This window comes from Tachysurus fulvidraco, chromosome 10, assembly GCF_022655615.1.
Source record: "Tachysurus fulvidraco isolate hzauxx_2018 chromosome 10, HZAU_PFXX_2.0, whole genome shotgun sequence".
Classification (NCBI taxonomy): Eukaryota; Metazoa; Chordata; class Actinopteri; order Siluriformes; family Bagridae; genus Tachysurus; species Tachysurus fulvidraco.
In genome coordinates, this window is record NC_062527.1 from 22,873,752 (window position 1) to 22,895,072 (window position 21,321).

General features: G+C 38.6%; 2 protein-coding genes and 1 long non-coding RNA gene across 4 annotated transcripts; 2 read left to right on the plus strand and 1 right to left on the minus strand.

Annotated features, from left to right (window-relative positions):
* Nucleotides 1–1,466: 1,466 nt before the first annotated feature.
* On the plus strand, nucleotides 1,467–4,675 carry LOC113653843 (E3 SUMO-protein ligase ZBED1-like). The gene is made up of 2 exons (XM_027163680.2): nucleotides 1,467–3,273; nucleotides 3,627–4,675. The coding sequence occupies exons 1-2, from the start codon at nucleotides 2,415–2,417 to the stop codon at nucleotides 4,673–4,675; spliced, it is 1,908 nt and encodes a 635-aa protein (XP_027019481.1). The 5' UTR covers nucleotides 1,467–2,414.
* A 1,189-nt stretch (nucleotides 4,676–5,864) lies between these two features.
* On the plus strand, nucleotides 5,865–10,516 carry LOC113653807. Of its 2 annotated transcripts, none has more exons than XM_027163637.2 (5): nucleotides 5,865–6,485; nucleotides 6,770–7,123; nucleotides 8,588–8,725; nucleotides 9,176–9,246; nucleotides 9,890–10,516. In XM_027163637.2, exons 1-5 carry the CDS (start codon nucleotides 6,443–6,445, stop codon nucleotides 10,013–10,015), a joined length of 732 nt encoding a protein of 243 aa, XP_027019438.2. In that variant the 5' UTR covers nucleotides 5,865–6,442; the 3' UTR covers nucleotides 10,016–10,516. The 2 variants fall into 2 exon arrangements, with proteins under 2 accessions (XP_027019438.2, XP_027019437.2); XM_027163636.2 differs by having other exon boundaries at nucleotides 5,875–6,485; nucleotides 9,887–10,516.
* A 152-nt stretch (nucleotides 10,517–10,668) lies between these two features.
* On the minus strand, nucleotides 10,669–12,834 carry LOC113653808. The gene is made up of 3 exons (XR_007144206.1): nucleotides 12,471–12,834; nucleotides 11,453–11,673; nucleotides 10,669–11,352 (listed from the first exon to the last, which is right to left on the minus strand). It is a non-coding gene; the product is annotated as an uncharacterized LOC113653808 (long non-coding RNA).
* Between the last annotated feature and the right edge of the window lie 8,487 nt (nucleotides 12,835–21,321).

The following is a 21,321-nucleotide window of genomic DNA, read 5'->3' on the forward strand; positions in this document are numbered from 1 at the left end:
TTGTGGCACGCTTGCCTGGTTCAACACATGATTCCTTTATCTTGACACATAACAGTGTGGGGAACAGACTAAATGCAGTAGCTATGTGTGTCAGGTGACGCGAGGTAAAAAACGGACCCAAATGCAGGATAGCTAAAATAAACGGGGATTTATTAACAAAAAAACATGACATGAAGACACGACAAAACAACCAGACATGATAATCATGACACATGAGGGACAGGTATGCAGAGGCTGGGAGGAAAAAAAGACAAGGGCGGGGCAGACACGTGAATACCAAACATAAACAAAAGGCACATGGCCAAAGTCCGGGCTGAGTCCTGACAGTAGCCCCCCCCCGAGGCGCGGCTCCCGACGCGCAAACCCGTCCTAACAGTCCCGACGGGGTCCAGGAGGGGGGGAGCAAGGCACACGGCGAGGCAGGAGGGGGGAGCAAGGCACACGGCGAGGCAGGTGGGGGGAGCAAGGCACACGGCGGCGCAGCCAGAGAGGGCCGAGCGACGTCCTCGGCTGAACGGGAGGGCCGAGCGACGTCCTCGGCTGAACGGGAGGGCCGAGCGACGTCCTCGGCTGAACAGGAGGTGTCCTCGGCCGAACGGGAGGGCCGAGCGATGTCCACAGCCGAACGGGAGGGCCGAGCGACGTCCACAGCCGAACGGGAGGGCCGAGCGCAGCCCCGACGCACCCGACTTTCAATAACTGTATATATTCAAGTGCCATTGTGTAACTTTTCTGTCCTGGACTATTTTTCAGTCCCACATCTGTAGTCTCCCTCAAATCTCAGATATCTAGCAGCTAACCTCCTTCTGTGGCACACCTCAAACAACTGTGCAGCAAGTGTTACACACCCAGAGGTGAGGAGGGGAAGACATCAGCTGTGGGTTCCTGCAGAACAAGATCAAAGCTGCAATGACTTATACACTACCAGTCAAACGTTTGGACACACTGGATTATACATTTTATGGCCTTAAAGACATTGTGATAAAGGTTTTTATGAGGTTCCTCCAGTAGAAATGGACTAGAATTTCTCACTGTGCATAGACATGGAATGTAAATGGACTTCTCAGGTAATCTGTATTTTTTTCTGTTATAAGATTATTTAGGACACTGTTGGGTTGCTGTGTGTAGAGTTGCATGACTCTATATTTAGCTCATTGGTGTCAAGATCTGGGGGCTTAGTGGTTAGCACGTTCGCCTCACACCTCCAGGATTGGGGGTCCGATTCCCACCTCTGCCTTGTGTGTGCGGAATTTGCATGTTCTCCCCGTGCCTCGGGGGTTTCCTCCGGGTACTACGGTTTCCTCCCCGGTCCAAAGACATGCATGGTAGGTTGATTGGCATCTCTGGAAAATTGTCCGTAGTGTGTGTGTGTGTGTGCGTGAATGAGTGTGTGTGCCCTTTGATGGGTTGGCACTCCGTCCAGGGTGTATCCTGCCTCGATGCCCGATGATGCCTGAAAGGCTCCCCGTGACCCGAGGTAGTTCGGTTAAGCAGTAGAAAATGAGTGATCAAGTGTCAAGATCTGTTTGGAATGAAAACCTGCAGCCACACGAGCCCTTTGCAGATGAGACTGAACACCACGGTTTAGAGCTGATGGGCAGGATGATGAGAAAGGGAGGGATGGGAGAACCCTGCTGAGGAAACCATTTATATCTCCACAATAACACTGGTATGGAAAGAAAATGGGCAGCACAGCTAATTATCACATTTTAAAATTGCCATAATAACATTATATAATATTTATAGTAGGATATAGTAGGATTTAGTAGGATATAGTAGGATAGGATCTAGTAGGATTTAGATTTAGATTAAAAATATAAAAATACTTATTAAATAATATGCTCCATTAACCACCACTGTGGAGTGTGACATCCGAAATAAATCCAAGGCTGAATAAAGGCTCAAACAAAAAAGGAAAAAATTCTATTTTTAGCCTCTGGTATAAGTGTTCATAACGCCAAGGTGTAAATGGCTATGACTCCTGGATGGCCACATGTGATCAGAGTATTCAGTCACTCAGCAGGCAGGTGACTCATCAAGAGTGTGTTTCTGTCTCACACCCAGCGTACCTACAGATGTTGTTGATTATTATAAAGGGATGTCATGCCAAATAATGACTTTGTTTATTTTATTATTCTTTACTAATATTTCATCAGTTTCTTTTCAAAGCCTAACTACGCAAAGTCTTAGTAAACCAGGACAATGTACAAATTGTAAGGTCATACGTCCAGATAGTAATGGGCGATATAAACGATATGCGATATAAACGATACAAAATTGGCCTACGATAGAGATTTTAATTCTATTGCACTATCGCGATAATGCTTGTTGATGACGCAATCTACCCGCGAAATTTAGAGCCACGAGCTGCAGCTGGCTGCAAAGAATCATCATATTCGCCATTTTGAATAAACATGGCTGAAAGCGTCAGCGAAACAGAGGAGCTCGTGAAAAAGACCGGTGCAACGTCTATTATTTGGACTTGGTTTGGATTTAAGCCGTCTGATGAGCAGCAGAAAAATATACTCTGTAGAGTGTGTGGGGCAAAAGTTCCAGCTAAGAGTGGTAACACTACTAATCTGTTCTACCACCTCAAAACTAAACATGTCGTTGAATACCACCAGCATTGCCAGGCAATGCAGCCAACCGCAAGATCCAGTACAAAGAATGCAGGACAGAAAAAACAGGAACTGATCCAAACCTCAATCCAACAGTCATTTTCAAAAGGTACTCCTTATATTAGGAAGAGCCCGCGATGGATTGAAATTACCAGGGCCATAACTGTTTACTTGTGTAAGGACATGGTCCCTTTTCAAACGGTAGAGAGACGCGGCTTTAAAGCCATGATCAGAGCTATTGATCCACGATATGAGGTGCCAAGCCGCAAATACTTCACAGAAACCGAGATGCCAAAATTGTATGCCGAGCTCCGCGAAAATGTTGAAAAAGAGCTGTGTGACTTGAAATACTTTGCTACTACAACGGACCTGTGGTCGAGCCGTACCATGGAGCCTTTCCTCAGTCTGACCATTCACTATATAACGGATGATTGGAATCTTGGCAGCCGGTGTTTGCAGACGTCGTACTTCCCCGCTGAACATTCGGCCGAGGAGATAGCACAAGGACTCAAGGAAGCGCTTGAGTCATGGGGTTTTAAAGAAGAAAGCCAAGTTTGCATTACTACTGATAACGGAACGAACGTGGTCAAGGCAGCGTCTCTGAATGATTGGACCAGGCTGCAATGCTTTGGACACAGACTGCACCTCGCCATCGGTAGGTTAAAAATTTGTGCATATGCATAATATGAATATTTTAATAAATATTTATATATATATATAAACCTACTTGGTATTATATTATTATATTAATTATTTTTGTTATGTTATATATATATATAATAGTTGCCTATATTACTGCACAGTTATGTTGCATTTGCGTTTAGAGATGTAGAATTTGCCTCTGTTCAGTTGTATACCCAATGCTATTTTAATGTTGCATTTGTGTTAAGTGATGTTCATTCAATCCTAATCAAGCATTTCAATAGTTGTAATGATAGTTGTTCAGTGTGTGTGGGGAGAGAGAGATTATAGATGAAATTAACTAATATCTTACAAATTTGTCAACAGAAAAAAGTATGAAAGACCCCCGAACTGACCGTGCTGTTGGCGTATGCAAGAAGATTGTGAGTGCCTTTTCATACTCTTGGAAAAGAAGAAAAGAGTTGAAGAAAGCCCAGGCAGAGCACCATCTTCCCTTTCATCGGCTCATCACAGACACACCAACAAGGTGGGGGTCACGCCAGATGATGATCCAGAGGGTGCTTGAACAAGAGAAGGCACTATCACAGGTACTGAAAGCAGACAAGAAAACCAAACACCTGGTACCCACTTGGCAAGATACAGATGTCTTGGAATCTATAAGCCGGACCCTCGGCCCACTGCTGGAATTCACAGACGCGCTGTCTGGTGAAGATTATGTCAGTGTGTCGTACATCAAACCTGTTCTCCATATTTTCAACAACACTGTTCTTGCTGCAGCTGATGATGACACTGAGCTGACCAAGGACATGAAAAGAGTCATCCTAGAGTACTTAAACGAGAAGTACTCGGACCCAAAAATGGTTGACCTGTTGGATATGGCCTCCTTGGTCGACCCACGGTTTAAAGATGCATATATAGCTGATGACCGCCAGGAGTTCATCAAGACCAGAGCGGTAGCAGAAATTCTGTCACTGTTAGAGGTGCAAGCTGCAACAGTCAGAGAGCCACTGCCACACACAAGCACAGAAGCTGCAGCTGATGGTGCTGAAGCTGCTGAAGTAGCTGTTGAGAGGCAATCAAAGAAAGTAAAACGGAGCCTGGGAAGCTTTTTCAAAAAGGCCTCCTCCGATGGCACAGCTGCTCTCACTGACAGAGAGGCCATAAAAGTGGAGCTAAAAAGTTACCTGCAGACAATGCAGGTTGATGCAGAGACTGATCCACTGGACTGGTGGCGGCTGTACCAAGCTAATTTTCCAAGGGTGGCTAGACTGGCCCAGAAATATCTCTGTATCCCGGCCACAAGTGCTCCTTCAGAAAGGGCATTTAGCTTTGGTGGCAACATTGTTACATGCCACCGGTCTCTGTTGAAGCCAGAGACTGTGGACAAGCTTGTGTTCCTGGCTAATAATCTTTAGCCTAACAAATGACAAATGGTGTGTATTAAACAAAATCTCAGTGAGTGCCTGATTTTAGGGTTCGTTGTTGTTGCTTTTTGAGAAGACACCAGACAGTTTTTCCTGTTCTTTGCGTATTTTGTCCTTTTAAGAAAATAACTAAAACTACATTTGCACTTTTTACTGTATATATGGCATGGCACTACTGTAAAGAAACTTTTATACTTTAAAAATTTTCTTTAGTTGACTTATATGTTCCTTATACTGAAAGTATTTTATTTATTTATTTTGTGCTTTCATTTAGCACTTTATAATGTTTTCTTTTGAAGTATATGTGCACTACACTTGGAAGAATTTTCTTTATTTAAAATAGCCATGCCTAATACTATATCCCTAATTCACAGTGTCTGTTCCTTTATTAAAAAGAAACCAGTTTTAATTTCATTAGGAGAACAAAATGTTTAAAACCAAATGTGTTACCTCGGCTGCAGGTGTGAAATATGTTTTTATTTAAAGTATCTGTGCATTTACACACAATTTCCTTTGCCTAATTAATACTGAAAGTATTTTCAGTACAGTGTATGTTCCGTAACTAAAAAGACACCAGGTTTTCTGTTGTCTGCAACTTGGGTGGCATGTAAGAACCAAGTATAGTGCCTTTTAGAAGGAAAGACTTTTATTTATCTGCAACATTTTGTTGTATAATTACAGTTTTGCTTTTGCACAATAAATGTTCTCAATGACATGTTTCTTTATTTCTTAAAAAAAATACATTTAGCAGTTTGGCTTTCCTAAGGGTCTGTGTAACCTGTTCTGAAATGGTTCTATTATCATTTATATATCACAATATATATCGTTATCGCAAGAGGCTGCAATGTATATCGCAATATGGATTTTAGGCCATATCGCCCATCCCTACGTCCAGACATTGTCCTGGTTTACTAAGAAACACTTGCCTTGGTACAGTAAATAGTTTCCAGCCACAGTGTGCAGCTTCACTCTCTTCTGTGGTTTGAAATGGAAATGTGGTGAAGCCTTTAGTGGTGCTGCAACATGAAAGGTATCAGACTGAAGAGGAACCAAGCAAACCCATCTTAATCTGGGTAGTGAGATCATAAATAATGACAATATTATCTGTAAAAGAATAAAGACATCTGTACTAAATAACAGACACCACGACCATGTTTACCAGAATATCTTCAAAAACACATAACAGGAAAGAACAGCACCATTTATACATACAGTCACTGAGCCAGACAAGCAGCAGCAGCCTTTCCATGAACCCTCTGGTGGTTACGGTACAAAACCCATACTGTAATCATCTGGATCTGATGACAGATAAACGAATCTACTGAATTTCTTTTATATATATTTTTTCAGGCATTACAAATTCTGACTCTGCTGACACTGATTTCACTGCATTTCTCTGAGATTATCAGCCCAATATTTGTCCACATCAAGTCTCTCCTTGGTGCTTGTTAATTAATTGTGTATATGTGATTGAACTGCGTGAGTTTATGAATAAATGCAGGCCAATCTGAGAATGCAGGCCAACACTTGTGAAGCACAAATGAAGGTGCAATAAGAGGGCTGGGTCTGTACATGCTTTCTGAGAAATAAAATGGGACTAGTCAGCAGCTTATTGGACACCTTGAGAAAAACAGGATGTAGAAACACAGAGAAAGGAGGAACTTAAAACACAGAGAAAGGAACACAGAAATGCTGACCTAACTACATACCTCCAAAAGCATCACTTGTTTATAGACCATCCGAACATCTAAGAGAGAAATGTCCCAAATCCTGAGTCTGTTTACACCACCGCTGCTGTTTGGTGAGTTCTAAACCACATCGATGTGAATTATAAAGAACTGTTTCAGTGTAGATCTGAGAGACTGGATGATATTCAGGACCTTTTTGAAAAATCATTAGACCTGATAAGGATATGTTTGGTAATCAAGAAATGTAACTAAAGACAGTTTGCCAAATAACGTTCAAAATCGAATGATGTGATGTACGAGTTAGCTGAATTAGATAATCGATATGTTCACACTGATTTACAGGTTAAATGGTTTGTAGAGTGATGATGATCCTGTTAACATGTTGTTGGTCTTCCAGGTGTTTTTTGGCCAAGTATCCTTCAGATCACTTCAGCTGATCACGTATCTGTCCATCCTGGAGAGAACATCACCCTGCACTGTAACATATCTATTACAACTAATTATGATCAGATACTGTGGTATCAACTGGGATCTGAGGAGGTGAAGCTGCTGATATCTGCTGAACAGGGGAGGCTGGATAAAAAGTTTCTGCTTAGTTATAATGTGAACGAGAGTCAATTTGATATAACAGAAAGATGCAGTTTAGTGATTATTGACGTTAGACAGACAGACCTGGGATTTTATTACTGTGAAGGTCGAAAGGATAAGACACACATTCAGTTTGAGAAACCCATCAGACTGAGTTTTACAGGTTGGTGAAAATATTTTCTTCATTTATGAATATTAATATTGTCTTACTGCATATTTGTGTATTCGTTCAGCTGAACAATTTAACATATAGTTAAAAAAACATTTCCATTTTTGTTTTAATGGGTCATTTCAAATGTATTAAACCTTTGTAAAGAATTATTATAAACATTTTAGAATGAAACTAGATTTTACAGAACCGTGTATGTTGTAATTGTTCAGAAAAAAAATGTTTAAAAATATCAGTGACCTTTAAAGTTAGTGTAAGATTTGCCAGTACTGAAATAGAACCATAAAAAGGGAACTGCTGTGTCACATTGTTGGGATTTAGTGTCTTTTTCTAAAAATGTGACACTTGCATTCATTTTTTTTGACAAACAGTTTTATCCAAACTACTGTAAAAGTAAAATGTTCAAGGAGATTGGGATAATAATATTTTAAAAGTTAATATTTTTAAATTAAATTTAAACTTTTATTGAATGTATTAATTTATTTATTTTTTATTTCTTATTATTATTATTATATTTTTTCCTCTATTCTGTTTCCTGCTTTGAGACAATGGGAATTGTTAAAAGTGCTATACAAAAATTGATTCTGAAAAATTTGAATTAGATTGAATTTCTGCAAAACCAGTCAGCCCATAAGTATTGGCACCCTGCATCAAAAGTTCACAATGCTTGCACTGAGTGATATTTATGCCATTTTAAATATGTAGTTTCTTGAATTTAATAATTCGGTAACTTCGCAGATGTCCAAGACTAGAGACACTTGAAGAGGATCTTGGACCTTATCATTTTTGCTGTGTTTCCTATTTCTTTCTAGAATGGATTTTATGACACCACTGTCCCACTATACATCCTTTTTAATGCCAGATTTTGTATTTTTGGATATATTACCAGACTTTAACAACCAGTTCTTTTTTTATGTTGAAATTACAAAACAAAGGAATTTTATATACTGTATGCACCCTCATTTTGGTAACCTAATGAAATGGTATATGATTAAAGGTGATTTTCCTAAAAACTGAGAGCAAGATTAAAACTATAATAAACACCACAAACCACCAGGTTTTGATTCAGTGTACATAATCTATGTAAATAATATTTTATTCTAAATATTATTACTTTTAAACAAGTTATATTTGTCACACAATTCCATTTAGAGAATCATAGTGTGGGATATTGATTTCACTCATTTTAGAAAAAAAGAGCAAATTTTAGTTGTCTGTACGCGCTCACCGCATGATCAGAATAAACTGCAAGCCCGTGTAGTTTCAGCAGAGGATCTAGCATTAGGTCACATCAGCTGCAGTGCCGGGAAACAGGAGTGTTTGAAACTAACAGAAGGTGAACTACCGAAAGAGAAAATGGATTAAAGTTATGATTTTAAACTTCATATACAGTGTAAGGGTTTTCCTCAGGTTTCTCTCTGTACTGATTTCTTTGACACTATGCGTTATGTATTTCAGAAGACCATGACACCTCGTCTAAGCATCCAGATACTGAGCTGTGTACAGGATCAGAGATGTGGATTACACGGATTGTGTGTCTGATCTCTGTCCTAATAAACCTCATCTGTATGTGTGTGATCTGCTACAGGTTCAAAGGTGCAGTTTTTTTGACCAGATCATCTTTAATAGGCACACAGTTTTTAATAAGCTGTAAAATAACTTTAAATATATTAGTTCCATTTACACATGAAGATGCTTTAAAGTTTCACAATTCAAAATCACCTGCTAATTTATTCACGAACCACAAAATAAATTATTTGTTTCCTGCCTTTTTAATATGAATAATAACAAAATGTGGAAAAAGAACCAGCGACAAAAATATGAGTAGAGTATTAAATAATGCATGTATAATTAACAGCAGTCCAGCAGCAACTCATGGCCTTCTTTACTACTCTAATGACTCACTACTAGCTCATACACATCGTTTGTTGGTCATCTATTAATTAAATTTAACTAAGTTAAAATAGTCTGAAATATTATTATTCAACAATCTGTGGTTAAATTTTGTATGTAGTGTAATTTCTAATTCAAATTTATTTCTTTCAGGAAGGTCAGCATCATCATCATCATCATACTGTTGCAGTAACACAAAAGGTTCCACTGAAAAGATGGATAAGGTACAATTTTATTTTAACTAGATTAGTTTAAATTTTGGTTTTATTTGTTGTTCAAAATTATCAATTTGTTTCAATGTGTTATATTTGTAATATAAAAACTTAGTGAAAAGTGACGGTTCAACAGATTGCCCTCAGATTTAGGGTCACTATTAATGTTACAGATAATTTTCAGGTCATTTATGTCAAATTAAATCTATCCAACTGATATAATCTGATATTAATTTAATACAAATTTAGATGCATTGTTTTAAGAAACAGGTTAAAAGTTATGAATGGTAAGTTAAAATCTCATTAGAATATGTAAGTCAGTGTTAGACATGTGACAGGTGAAGTGTTACTGCATACATGTACAGCACGTGTCATTTAGTACGATCTGTATGCTACATCAATTTACCAGTGGAAAGAAATGGATGTGTACAATTTAGAAATGTTTCATGGAATATGAAGTTCCTTAGATAGACTTGGATTTAGCATGCTAATGCATGTTAATTTGAATATTAATGCAAATAATTTTGTAATGCCAATATACAGAGAGAGAGAGAGAGAGATAGTAAAGCATCACATATATAGATATTTAGCAATAAATATTAATGATGTTGTTGCTCCTTGATGTTTTATGATGGCTCTCCATCTCTCTCAGCAGGAAGAAAATGTTCATTATGCCAGCATCCAACACAAAAGAAAGCACAGAGCAGCTTCTAAGAAAAAGACATCAGATTTGGACTGTGTGACGTACGCAACAGTTACCTCACAGGCTAGGAGACACTGACCAGCACAAGGTGTTCAAATGTATTACATCATAAAAACTATTGTTCTGCTCTGTTTATTTGTTTAAAGAAGTTAACAATAACTACTGTAAAATAAATACTTCTATTTTGAATTACTGCATGTTACAAGGATCAGCTGGTGATTTAGATGAATAAATACAATTATTTTTAAATTTTGGGGGCATGCAAGTTTAATGTTGCATAAGAAAATAGTCTGCCTTTGTTACAAATGGGAAATCTTCTCCCTTTACAAACCTCTAGAATACTCCAAATGCAAATTAATAATCATGTAGTGCCCAGCTTGATGCTAATGTTAAGTGCTTCATGTTGTGATATGTTAATGTATATGTAACCTTCCTGGCTAAGGCATTAAGAATGGAAAAAGGAACCGACTACGCCACCTGGGTTACCCAGGAAAATAAATTAAACCAAAAATAAGTTACAATAATATGAAGGACCCTGCTGGTTCGAATGGGATTGAAGACAGAGACGTGACTTTCCAATAAATATGACTACAACTTTATTTTAAAAAACAAGAAAAACCATTTGCTCTTAAAAACATTAAGATACAAGTGTACAGTTTACCGATTAGTTACCAACAATGGAGAAAACAACTAGACTAGGTCCGCCTTAACAAAGAGGGACAAACCACACAACAAAGCAGTGCATAATAATTAATACTGATAAACCAAGAAAAAAAGGGATAAACCAAAAGGACGACAAACATACACTCCCTCTGTTAAGCCTCACTAATCACAGTTCGTTGTCCGATAGTCAGAGGTGGATATATATGCGGTAAACAGACACTCAAACAAAAGACGCAAAAGAAAAGAAAGAAAAACAATACAAAATGACAGTCCAGTGATAACCGGTAAAAACAGATTAATTTAAAGAGCACCAAAACGGTTGGAAAGAAAGAAATACAAAACCGGTTAATTCGATAAACTTATACTCAGAATAAATATACGGCAATGCAGTACTGACGCATCATCCCAGTATTCAAGATATAGTGTTCACCGCTGCAACGTCCGCACTATGCCGACTGTAACCCAATAATGAGTCAAGTTTAAAACAGCTCTGAAAAATATACATAAAACAAACAGCAATAATCAGAACAGCAACTAAGAAAATAGCCGTAATAAAACGGCAGCTAGAAACAGCAGCTAGAAACAGCCATTAGAAACAGCCATTAGAAACAGCCATTAGAAACAGCCATTAGAAACAGCAGCTAGAAACAGCAGCTAGAAACAGCAGCTAGAAACAGCAGCTAGAAACAGCAGCTAGAAACAGCAGCTAGAAACAGCAGCTAGAAACAGCAGCTAGCGCACTTTGGCCGCACCTGAACAACATAAAAAAACATTTCAAAAAGTTTCCCCTTCCCAAAGAGAACCCGCTATGCTACGCGACTAAAAAATAAGGGAATAAAGCAGGTGACTCACCAGGGGAAAGCGACAGGAAAATATAGCCAAAAGACCTTTTCTGCCCACACAAGATGCACACGGAAGAGAAATAAACAGCCCCACTCCAATGTGCTTTTTATAAAGCCACTAGCATGCTGCACTAGTTATGTGGCACAGGTGTGCTCCATGTCGATGCTCAGCTCAGCAGCAGTGGGCGTGTCTCCGGACCCGGAATCCCCCCATCAAAATAAAAACCAAACCTATAAAGATATTGCACGTCACATATATGTGAAAATGTTTATATAAATAAAAGCAGTGATATGAAAATAACACTTTTTAATTATTTATACACAAGCCCAAATCAGTCCAGAGAAAAAAAACTAATATAAAATAAAAATAAGTAATGTTTATGAAAGATAGGCTTGTGGTTTGGATTGCAGTCTAAGTATTTGAGACGCATACTGATAAACATTAGTCAGCTGACTAATGTCAGAAGCCGTTTTGATATGATAAATACATTCATTATATGGTCTAAAGTTTGTGGACATCTGACCATCACACCCATATGTGCCTCTTCTCCAAACTCTTACCAGAAAAACTGAAGCACACAGATTTATAAAATGTGTCTGTTTGATGTAGCTTTAAGAGACTCAAACCCTGTTCCATCATGACAATGTCACTGTGAACAAAACAGATCCATGAAGACATGGTGTGGAGATGAAGGAATTGGCGTTTACTACACAGAGCCCTGACTCAAGCCCATAAACATAATTAGGATGAACTGGAACTGGAGCCTCCTCCACATCCCAACATCAGTGTCTGATCTCACTAATGATTCAATTCAATTCAAGTTTTTTTTTGTATAGCGCGTTTTACAACGGACATTGTCTCAAAGCAGCTTTACAGAACATAAACATAGAGCAGTATAAAGAATTAATATAATAAAAATTCAAGATATAGTTCACAGTATGTATGCATGTATGAATGTATGTATATGTATTTATCCCCAATGAGCAAGTCTGAGGTGACTCAGGCAGCAGTGGCAAGGAAAAACTACCTTAAATTGTTAAGGAAGAAACCTTGAAGGGGAACCTCATCCTCATATGGGTGACACTGGAGGGTGTAATTATAAATATACAGTCAGACAAATGCTGTATTGGTGCAAGGATCACATGGAGTTCAGATCTCTTCTTAGTATCACAGAGTCCAGCTGGAGCTGGTAGATCTGTAGATGTCTCAGGATTCTCACAGAGTCAGCCTCATCTCAGTGGAGGTCCGAGATTTTCGTCGCACGGAAGACTATCGGAGCTGGTACAATGTCTGGATGCCTCGGGATGGGTAGAAAGAGAGAAGCAGTGGAGAGGGATTAACATATCTGCTGTTCATAAAAATGTGCAAGTCTAATGTAAAAGAGTTTTGTGATCTCAGAGAGCGTGAAGGATTGTAACGTGTTAGAAGACTAGTTAGATACATGGGAGCTAAACCATTAAGTGCCTTGTATGTAAGTAGCAGCAGTTTGTAATCAATTCTAAACTTAACAGGTAGCCAGTGTAGAGATGATAACATTGGGGTTATATGGTCATACTTTCTTGTCCTAGTGAGAACTCTGGCAGCTGCATTTTGGACTAACTGTAACCTATTTATTAAAAGATGCAGGACAACCACCTAGTAATGCATTACAATAGTCCAGTCTAGAGGTCATGAACGCATGAACTAGCTTCTCAGCATCAGATACTGACAGGATGTTTCTCAGCTTGGCAATATTTCTAATGTGGAAGAAGGCTGTACATCCCTCTAAGTGGAAGTTAACTTGTGAGAGTTTCTGTGCACTGGTTTTTGGACGTACAAGTACTATTTCTGTCTTATCAGAGTTTAACAGAAAATTACAGCTCATCCAGTCTGTTATCTCTCTAACAAGTTAATTTGGACACTTTAGCTATTTCATCTGGTTTTGATGAGATATATAACTGTGTATCGTCAGCATAACAATGGAAACGAATCCCATGTCTTCTAATGATGTTCCCTAATGGAAGCATGTATATAGAGAAAAGTAGAGGTCCTAGAACTGATCCTTGAGGGAACCCATAATTAACTGGCAATAAACTGGAGAATTCACCATTCAATTCTACAAAATGGTATCGATCAGACAGGTAGGATCTAAACCAACTTACAGTTTTTTCTGTCCCTAACAAGCGTTTGTCCAAACAGTGGTCACATTTTCACAAATGTTGTCACAAAACTCTAAACACAATTAGCACAGCATCAGTCTTTTCTGGCCATACCATTCACACATTTCATGTCGTTTTCACACAATATGCAATCAGTGAACACATTTCCACAATGCTTACATTTTCTTAATAGACAAGCTATACTGTACCTCTCAACAAAATTATGGATTGTTTTTGTAGTATTCACAAATGTTAACACACAACATCCCACAGTAGAAAAAACAATATTCCAAACCTTAGATACAGTATAAAAACCTCTGCTTCTGCAATGATATCAGTTCAAAAACAATATATCTCAGCTGATAATAAACAATTGAATAATTGACACACAGCTGATTTATGTTGGGTGAATTGGGCCAACCACAGCTGATTCCAGAGACAAAAGACAAACACTAATGTCTGGACGTGGAAGAGGAAGAGCAAAGGGCCCAGGAAGAAGACCAGCTCCAGTGAGAGATGCAGGGCCAGGGAGAGGTTCAGTGAGAGGCGCAGTGAGAGGCGCAGGTACAATGTGAGGTGCAGTAGGAGGTGCAGGTGCAATGTGAGGTGCAGGTGCAAGAAAAGGAGAAGGCCCAAGGAGAGGGCAAGGTACTGTAGACGTGTAAGAATGTGTGGTGGTGGCATTCCAAGGGCTGCAAGAACAGTAGTCAGTGATGAAATTCGCGCCACTATTATTGACCATGTAATCAACCACGGTCTCGCACTAATAGAGGCTGGAGAAAGAGTGCAACCCAATTTGAGGCGGTCAACGGTTGCCTCCATTATTCGCATCTTTCAACAAACCAACAGGTAAGTATTGCATTTTACATGGATTGTTTCTATTTTCACTTGACATGTCAATAAGGTCATACAGTAATGTTGAGTTTTTTTCCCCTGTAAAGAATGCAACATCTTTCACCCTCTGGGGGAAGAGGAAAGCTCCTCAATAATGATCAAGAGCTTGTAGAAATGGTTGTTGCAAATAATGAAATAAAACTGCATGAAATTAAAACTAGAATTGTGGAGGACCATGAGATATTTGGCAATATAGAAAGCATCAGCCTCACAAACATTACACGGACATTGTCCAAACAAGGGTTGGATCCGACATACCAAGCGGTTTTATCCCAGGTGCATCGCCTCGGATGATATCAGATGTGATGTTGAAGATCGCATTAGATTAGATACATCGGATTAGATACATTAATTTTGTGCTACTTTTAGTGCCCCCCTTATTATCTGGGCAGTTTTTTTGCTGTTTTGTTTTTTGTTTTTCAGAATGCTCTTATGACATTTTGTTCACTGTAAGCAAAATACTCTAAAACTTTTTCTGTTATATTATATTGTGTTTCTACTGTACCTCCTTTAGTAAACAGTAAAGAAAAAAATATCTGATTTGCTTTTTACTTGGAAAGCGTTTGAATGTGAACATTACTGTACATGTGGACATACAGTTTCCAACTAAGACATTTTGTGTAAAAGGTGGATTGCATGTTACCTGATACATAAAAGTCTATGCAGTTTTTCTAATGTCAACAATAGCCAGTATTTTGAAACCCGGTGTACTTTGACTGCATATACCTGGTGAAGTGAAAACAAGTGTTATTCTTTGACAGAATAATTTAATTTTGAGTCAGATTTCGAGTGTTTTGGTAAAATTAGTGCGTGCAGAGAAAGATGTGTTCTGTTTTGAAATGGAGAGTTAGTATATTTTTAACAAAATGTGTTTTTGAGAGGAAAATGATCAATTTGGCCAATTGTGTTTTGTAGGTCTAAGTCTGTGTTAAGATTTTAGAAAAATTCTTAAGTATAGGTAAGCGCTTGTTAGCGATTGAAAAAAAAACTGTAAAGCCTGTCCATGAAAACCTGTGTAATTTTTTAAGCGATCTAGGAGAATGTTGTGATCTATAGTGTTGAATGTAGCACTAAGGTCAAGTAGAACTACTGGAATAGTGACCGTCTTGGTCCGAAGTTAAGAACGAGTCATTTGTGACTTTCACAAGTGCAGTTTCTGTGCAATGATGGGGCCTGAAACCTGACTGAAACTCTTCAAAAGACGTGTGAAACACAAGTGTGTGTGTGTGTGTGTAAGTGTGTGCATACTGTATGTGTGTGTGCATGTGTACAGTATGTGTGTGTACAGTATGTGTCAGTGTTGTGTAACTGCAAAAGAAAGTAAACATCTACTTTAATCAAATCTCAGACTCACTGGTTCCTTCACACTAACATATTAGTTTAAACAGCAGTAATGAATAAAGTCTGGGCCCGTATCCCTAAAGATTCTGAGAATCCTCTCAGAGAGCTCCTAACTTCACCTAAAAATTCCTTGCCAGGAGTTTTAGCTTAGAAGTGATTGATTCCAGAGCATTTTCAGTGAACTCTGAGCAAGGAATGGATGGAAAATCCCATCTTAGTGAGGAGGTGTGGTTGACCCCGTTGGTATGACTCATCATTTCAAAAGCCGTTGTAAGAAATTACAGAAATTGCACCCAAAATTCCACTCCAAGGTACACATCTAAAAGAGCTCATTCCTAAAAAGGTTCAAGTATCATAAGGTAATACGTTTAGGACTCTAAACGTATAAACCTGATGCATTTATAAATATGGGAACGGCAGCAGGACATCATGGATCACCATGAACAAAGGGTTCACGTGACTGCTATTACCATTTAAAGTGACCATTTGACTGATAACAATTGTAACAATAACAAGACATGGTATACGTGACCGTGAACCTCTTACGGGTCGCCGGGCCGTGCACGGCACGGAAGTCAAAGTGACCACTAGGGGATGACCCAGAAACAAGCTTCATTTCATCTTTAAAGCATCAAATCCTCTAAAAACACGAAAAAACCTATTTACCTGTTAAAGTTTATACTCTCAATAATTTTTTAAGCCCACACACAAAGCACAATATGATTCACAGCCTTCATACAATTAGAAAAAATTTCGGACAAAACTGACCTAGGTGGCGCTAGACCGGTTTTTCCCTTACCTTTAGACGCGTCTCTTTCTTCACTGGGGTAATATATTCCAACACAAATAATCCACAAAAATCCACACAGGTCCAAGGAATTGAAATCTGTAAGCCTTTTAATCCAAATCGCTCTGGTCGCGCCGCAAATATTCCGTTAGTGTTCTGAAAACTGGAAACAGAAGTGCGCCATCATCTCGTTTTGCCGCTCTAACTCCTAATTGGGGTATTCAAAAATTCAAAAGTCTACGTCATATTTATAGCCCAGGTCCTAACGAATCAAATAAGCCCTCATTTGAGCCAATCAGTGCTTGTATGGCAGAGATAGACGGCTGGGAAGCCAATGGTGGCATGACCTCATTTTTGGGAACCCGCATTTTGACTGACAATTACTCCTTCCAATAGCAATGAAATGGGCTGGGACCTAAACAGCCATTTAGCCAATAAGCAGACGATTCCAACGGTATATGACATGCCGTATGTTCTTTGACTGTGTCTGCGTGAACTGGATGCGCAGAAGAATTCTTGCGTAATCCCTGACCTTTTGTCCCTCTCACAGCTCAGGGTGTCAAGTTACAGGCCTGTTTTCACACCAGAGTGATAGAGAGAGAGTCTAGGCTTATTTATGGCTTGTCAGACTGAGCCTGCAGCCTTTTATTTCAAAGTTATATAGTAAACAAGTACACAAAAACGCTGCACCCGACGACCATGGCCGTAGAAAAATATTTTTATTGAAGCCATTTTTGGGTCTTTTGACTTGAATCTTTTTCTGGTGAAAGCCAAGACATGTGGCTATGACTCTCAGTTGTTATTTGGTCCCTAACATGTTCCAGAAAAATAAGATTAATCAGTTTATCAGGTAAACAGCTCAGGCAGAAATGAAAACCTTCCATTCTAGCCTCTGTAACTTTGTGCCAGTAAGGCCTAGAATCAATCTGAAACTAGTTTCTAGAGAATCTCTTCTTTCCAATGAGACCAGGCTCACCCCTGTGTGTCAAAGTATGTGGGAGCTGTACCACTTTTTGTTGGGTAGGTCATATAGGCGAAAAAGCTGCAAAAGGGGGCCGACGCATAAAGGGGTTTTAAGGACATCTGGCTAAATAACAAGGTGTGACCCAGCCATTTGGGAGACACTCAGATCTTACACTCAATACACATTCAAAGTAGAATCTCATTTAAACTACAAAGAGGAAAACAGTATAAAATGTGTGAGCAGGATTTGCTCAGGGTTCGTGTTCTTTTTGACTGCGACGAAACCAAAGTACGCCATGTATTTTGTCACTGCTATGCTGGAATAAACTTCTTGTTCTTCATGAAGATCTTCAACATCATCATCTTATTTTTACACGACGCATTTTTTTCTTACATTGGCGAGCCACCTAGCGACGGATTCCAAAAAAAAATGTGGGGAAATTTAAGAAAAGCGGTATTTTCTTCTTTTACGCCGTTTTTTTTTTTATTCAGGGAACCCCATTCGTTTAAAAAAAACTGGAAAAGAAATGTTATAGTGTAGAATAGAACATAGAGTATAGTTTACTGATCATAAGCAGGAGGAGTTGTTATTGTTAAGCCTATTCTGTACATTTCTGTTTAAGATTCTAACGAACCTGAATTAACCCGACGCAGTGTGGTGACAGAGTTGTATGTGAATCGTTGTTTCTAAAGTAACTGAAGCAAAGTGCTTAAGCTGATAGGTTTCTAAAGTAACTGAAACTTGTGTTTGTTATAATTCTGTTAAGATTCTAAAGTAACTGAATCAGCCCGAAGCAGTGTGGCAGTTGATTTATAGCTAAAAGTGTTTCTAAAGTAACTGAAACAGTGATAGTGTAAAGAGCCCGACGCACCGCGGCTCTGTAGAGTTTAAAGCAATAACCCTATGGAATAAAAACACTGTCAATAATAATCGTACGTAATTCAAAGCATTTGTGTGTAAATTTTAATTTTGCGGAGTTGGATCCCAAAATTTACGGCCACGACAGTTTATAGATACGAGATTTTGTGTGTTTGTTGAAATACAACTCCAAAATGTACGACTGTTTGACAGTTTGACACAACGCTTGTTTTCACAACACCTCTTTTTCACACATGAAAACGGTCTGCTGCGAAACAACTGTCAAAAATACGTCATCACCTTCACAGGCATTACTATCCGAGGGAAGATGAATCGATTCCACGAAGTGCGCATGCGCCGCGCCCTCTTTTAAACCACTGGCGCCGAAATGGTGGATCAACAGCCAAGCGCTCATTCATCGTCTCAGGTAAGTTGGGTTTTCCTTCCAAATTCGGACATGTTTAAGGGTTAGTTATCACTAATAACAGAGAGGAGTAATATTACAGAGACAGGTTAACTATAGTAAGTAAGATTAGCGCTCAGAGTAAGGTTACATTAGGTGCTTAAAGAATACAGCTGTTTAGGAGGTCATCACTGCAGTCTGTAGCGTGATGAGATAGGCCTACATAAAAGACACACACACACACACACACACACACACACACACACACACACACACACACACACACCTCACACCTAGCCATTTCCTGCTGCACTGACTGCCCATTTGACTTGGACCTTCTTTCTTGTGCTGACTGTCCACTGATATTGGACTGGTTCCCCATTTTCTGTTGTCCAACACTTAAGGTGTCGGTCAACATCGACACCAGATTCTGGGCTGAGTGCAAGATGTCACCTAATGGAACCTGATAAACAATAAAATATGACTTTAACACTTAAGCAGTGAACACATATTACATGACCTGTGTATTCCAGTGCATGTACACAGCTGTTAGTAAGTTAACACTTAAAATTGCTAATTCTTTTATGTAGGCCTATCTCATCACGCTACAGACCGCAGTGATGACCTCCTAAACAGCTGTATTCTTTAAGCACCTAATGTAACCTTACTCTGAGAGCTAATCTTACTTACTATAGTTAACCTATCTCTGTAATATTACTCCTCTCTTTTATTAGTGATAACTAACCCTTAAACATGTCTGAATTTGGAAGGAAAAAACAACTTACCTGAGACGATGGGCAGTGTTGTAATGTAACGGAGTAAAAATACTTTGTTACTGTACTTAAGTAAAAGTGTCATGTATCTGTACTTTACTTCGCTATTTAAATTTGTCAACTTTCACTTTTACTCCACTACATTTCCTAGATAAAATGTATACTTTTACTCTGTTATATTTCCACTATGCACACATACATGAACTGATTTGAATCAAGACTGGCATCATTACATCATGCATAAAATTTTGGTGTCCACTTTTGCCATTTAATAATACCATAACTTTTGGCTTATAATATATAATATCAGTGTTGTAATGTAACGAAGTACAAATACTTCGTTACTGTATTTAAGTAGAAATTTCACGTATCTGTACTTTACTTTGCTATTTAAATTTATGTCAACTTTCACTTATACACCACTACATTTTCTAGATAAAATGTAAACTTTTACTCCGTTATATTTCCACTAAGCATCTTCGTTACTCGTTACTACAAAATAAAATCAGAAGAAATGTGTGCGACTGTAATAAGGGAGGTTTGGTGAATCACTGCTCCTTGCATTACACACGTCCGCGCGCTCTACGGAGAAGCTCAGGCACGCGCAGCGTGCACGCGCAGTCAGAGCTGGAGGCGTTTATCGATAACGTTAATCGGCGGAAAGCCGCAAAGACGGCAACCAAAAGCAGTGAAATGTCACTATTCTTATTACCAGAGTTGATAGCACAAACAAAATATTAATGCAATATCAATACTAAATAAAAATAACATTTATTGATTTGTTCTTTGTCTTGTGAATATGTGTTTATTAATGACTGCATTCATTGGACACACTGTTTGTAGAGAACACACACACACATGAACTGATCTGATTCAAGACTGGCATCATTACATCATACATAAAATTTTGGTGTCCACTTTTGCCATTTAATATAATACCATAACGTTTGGCTTACTATGTGGTCATATAATATATAATATAAAACTCTTCTTGTTTTAAAATCTCACTGAGGGATAAAACCCCTAAAGATGAAACCCTAGAACTGCACCTGATCTTATACCTACTGAAAATCACTGAAATTTTACGTTTTACTTTTACTTCAAATACTTAAGTACATTAAATATCAGAAAATGAATTTTGACACTTAAGTACAGTAAATATCAGATACTTTAAGACTTTTACTTGAGTAGTATTCTAAAAGGTGACTTTCACTTCTACCAAAGTCATTTTCTAGTATGATACTTTTGCTTTCTAATACTTTATACAACACTGATGATGAGTGAACGCTTGACTGCTGATCCGCCATTTCGGCGCCAGTGGTTTAAAAGAGGGCGCGGTGCATGCGCACTTCGCGGAATCGATTCATCTTCCCTCGGATAGTAATGCCTGTGAACGTGATGACGTATTTTTGACAGTTGTTTCGCAGACCGTTTTCGTGTGTGAAAAAGAGGTGTTGTGAAAACAAGCGTTGTGTCTGTAAACTGTCATAGTCGTACATTTTGAAGTATGATGTATTTGAACAAACACACAAAATCTCGTATCTGTAAACTGTTGTGGCCGTAAATTTTGGCATCCAACTCCGAAAAAATTAAAATTTACACACAAATGCTTTGAATTACGTACGATTATTATTGACAGTGTTTTTATTCCATATAACCCGAGGTAGTGTGGGATTGTCTGAGACTAACAGTGTTTTAAACTTGCGTTTTAAGTCCATGT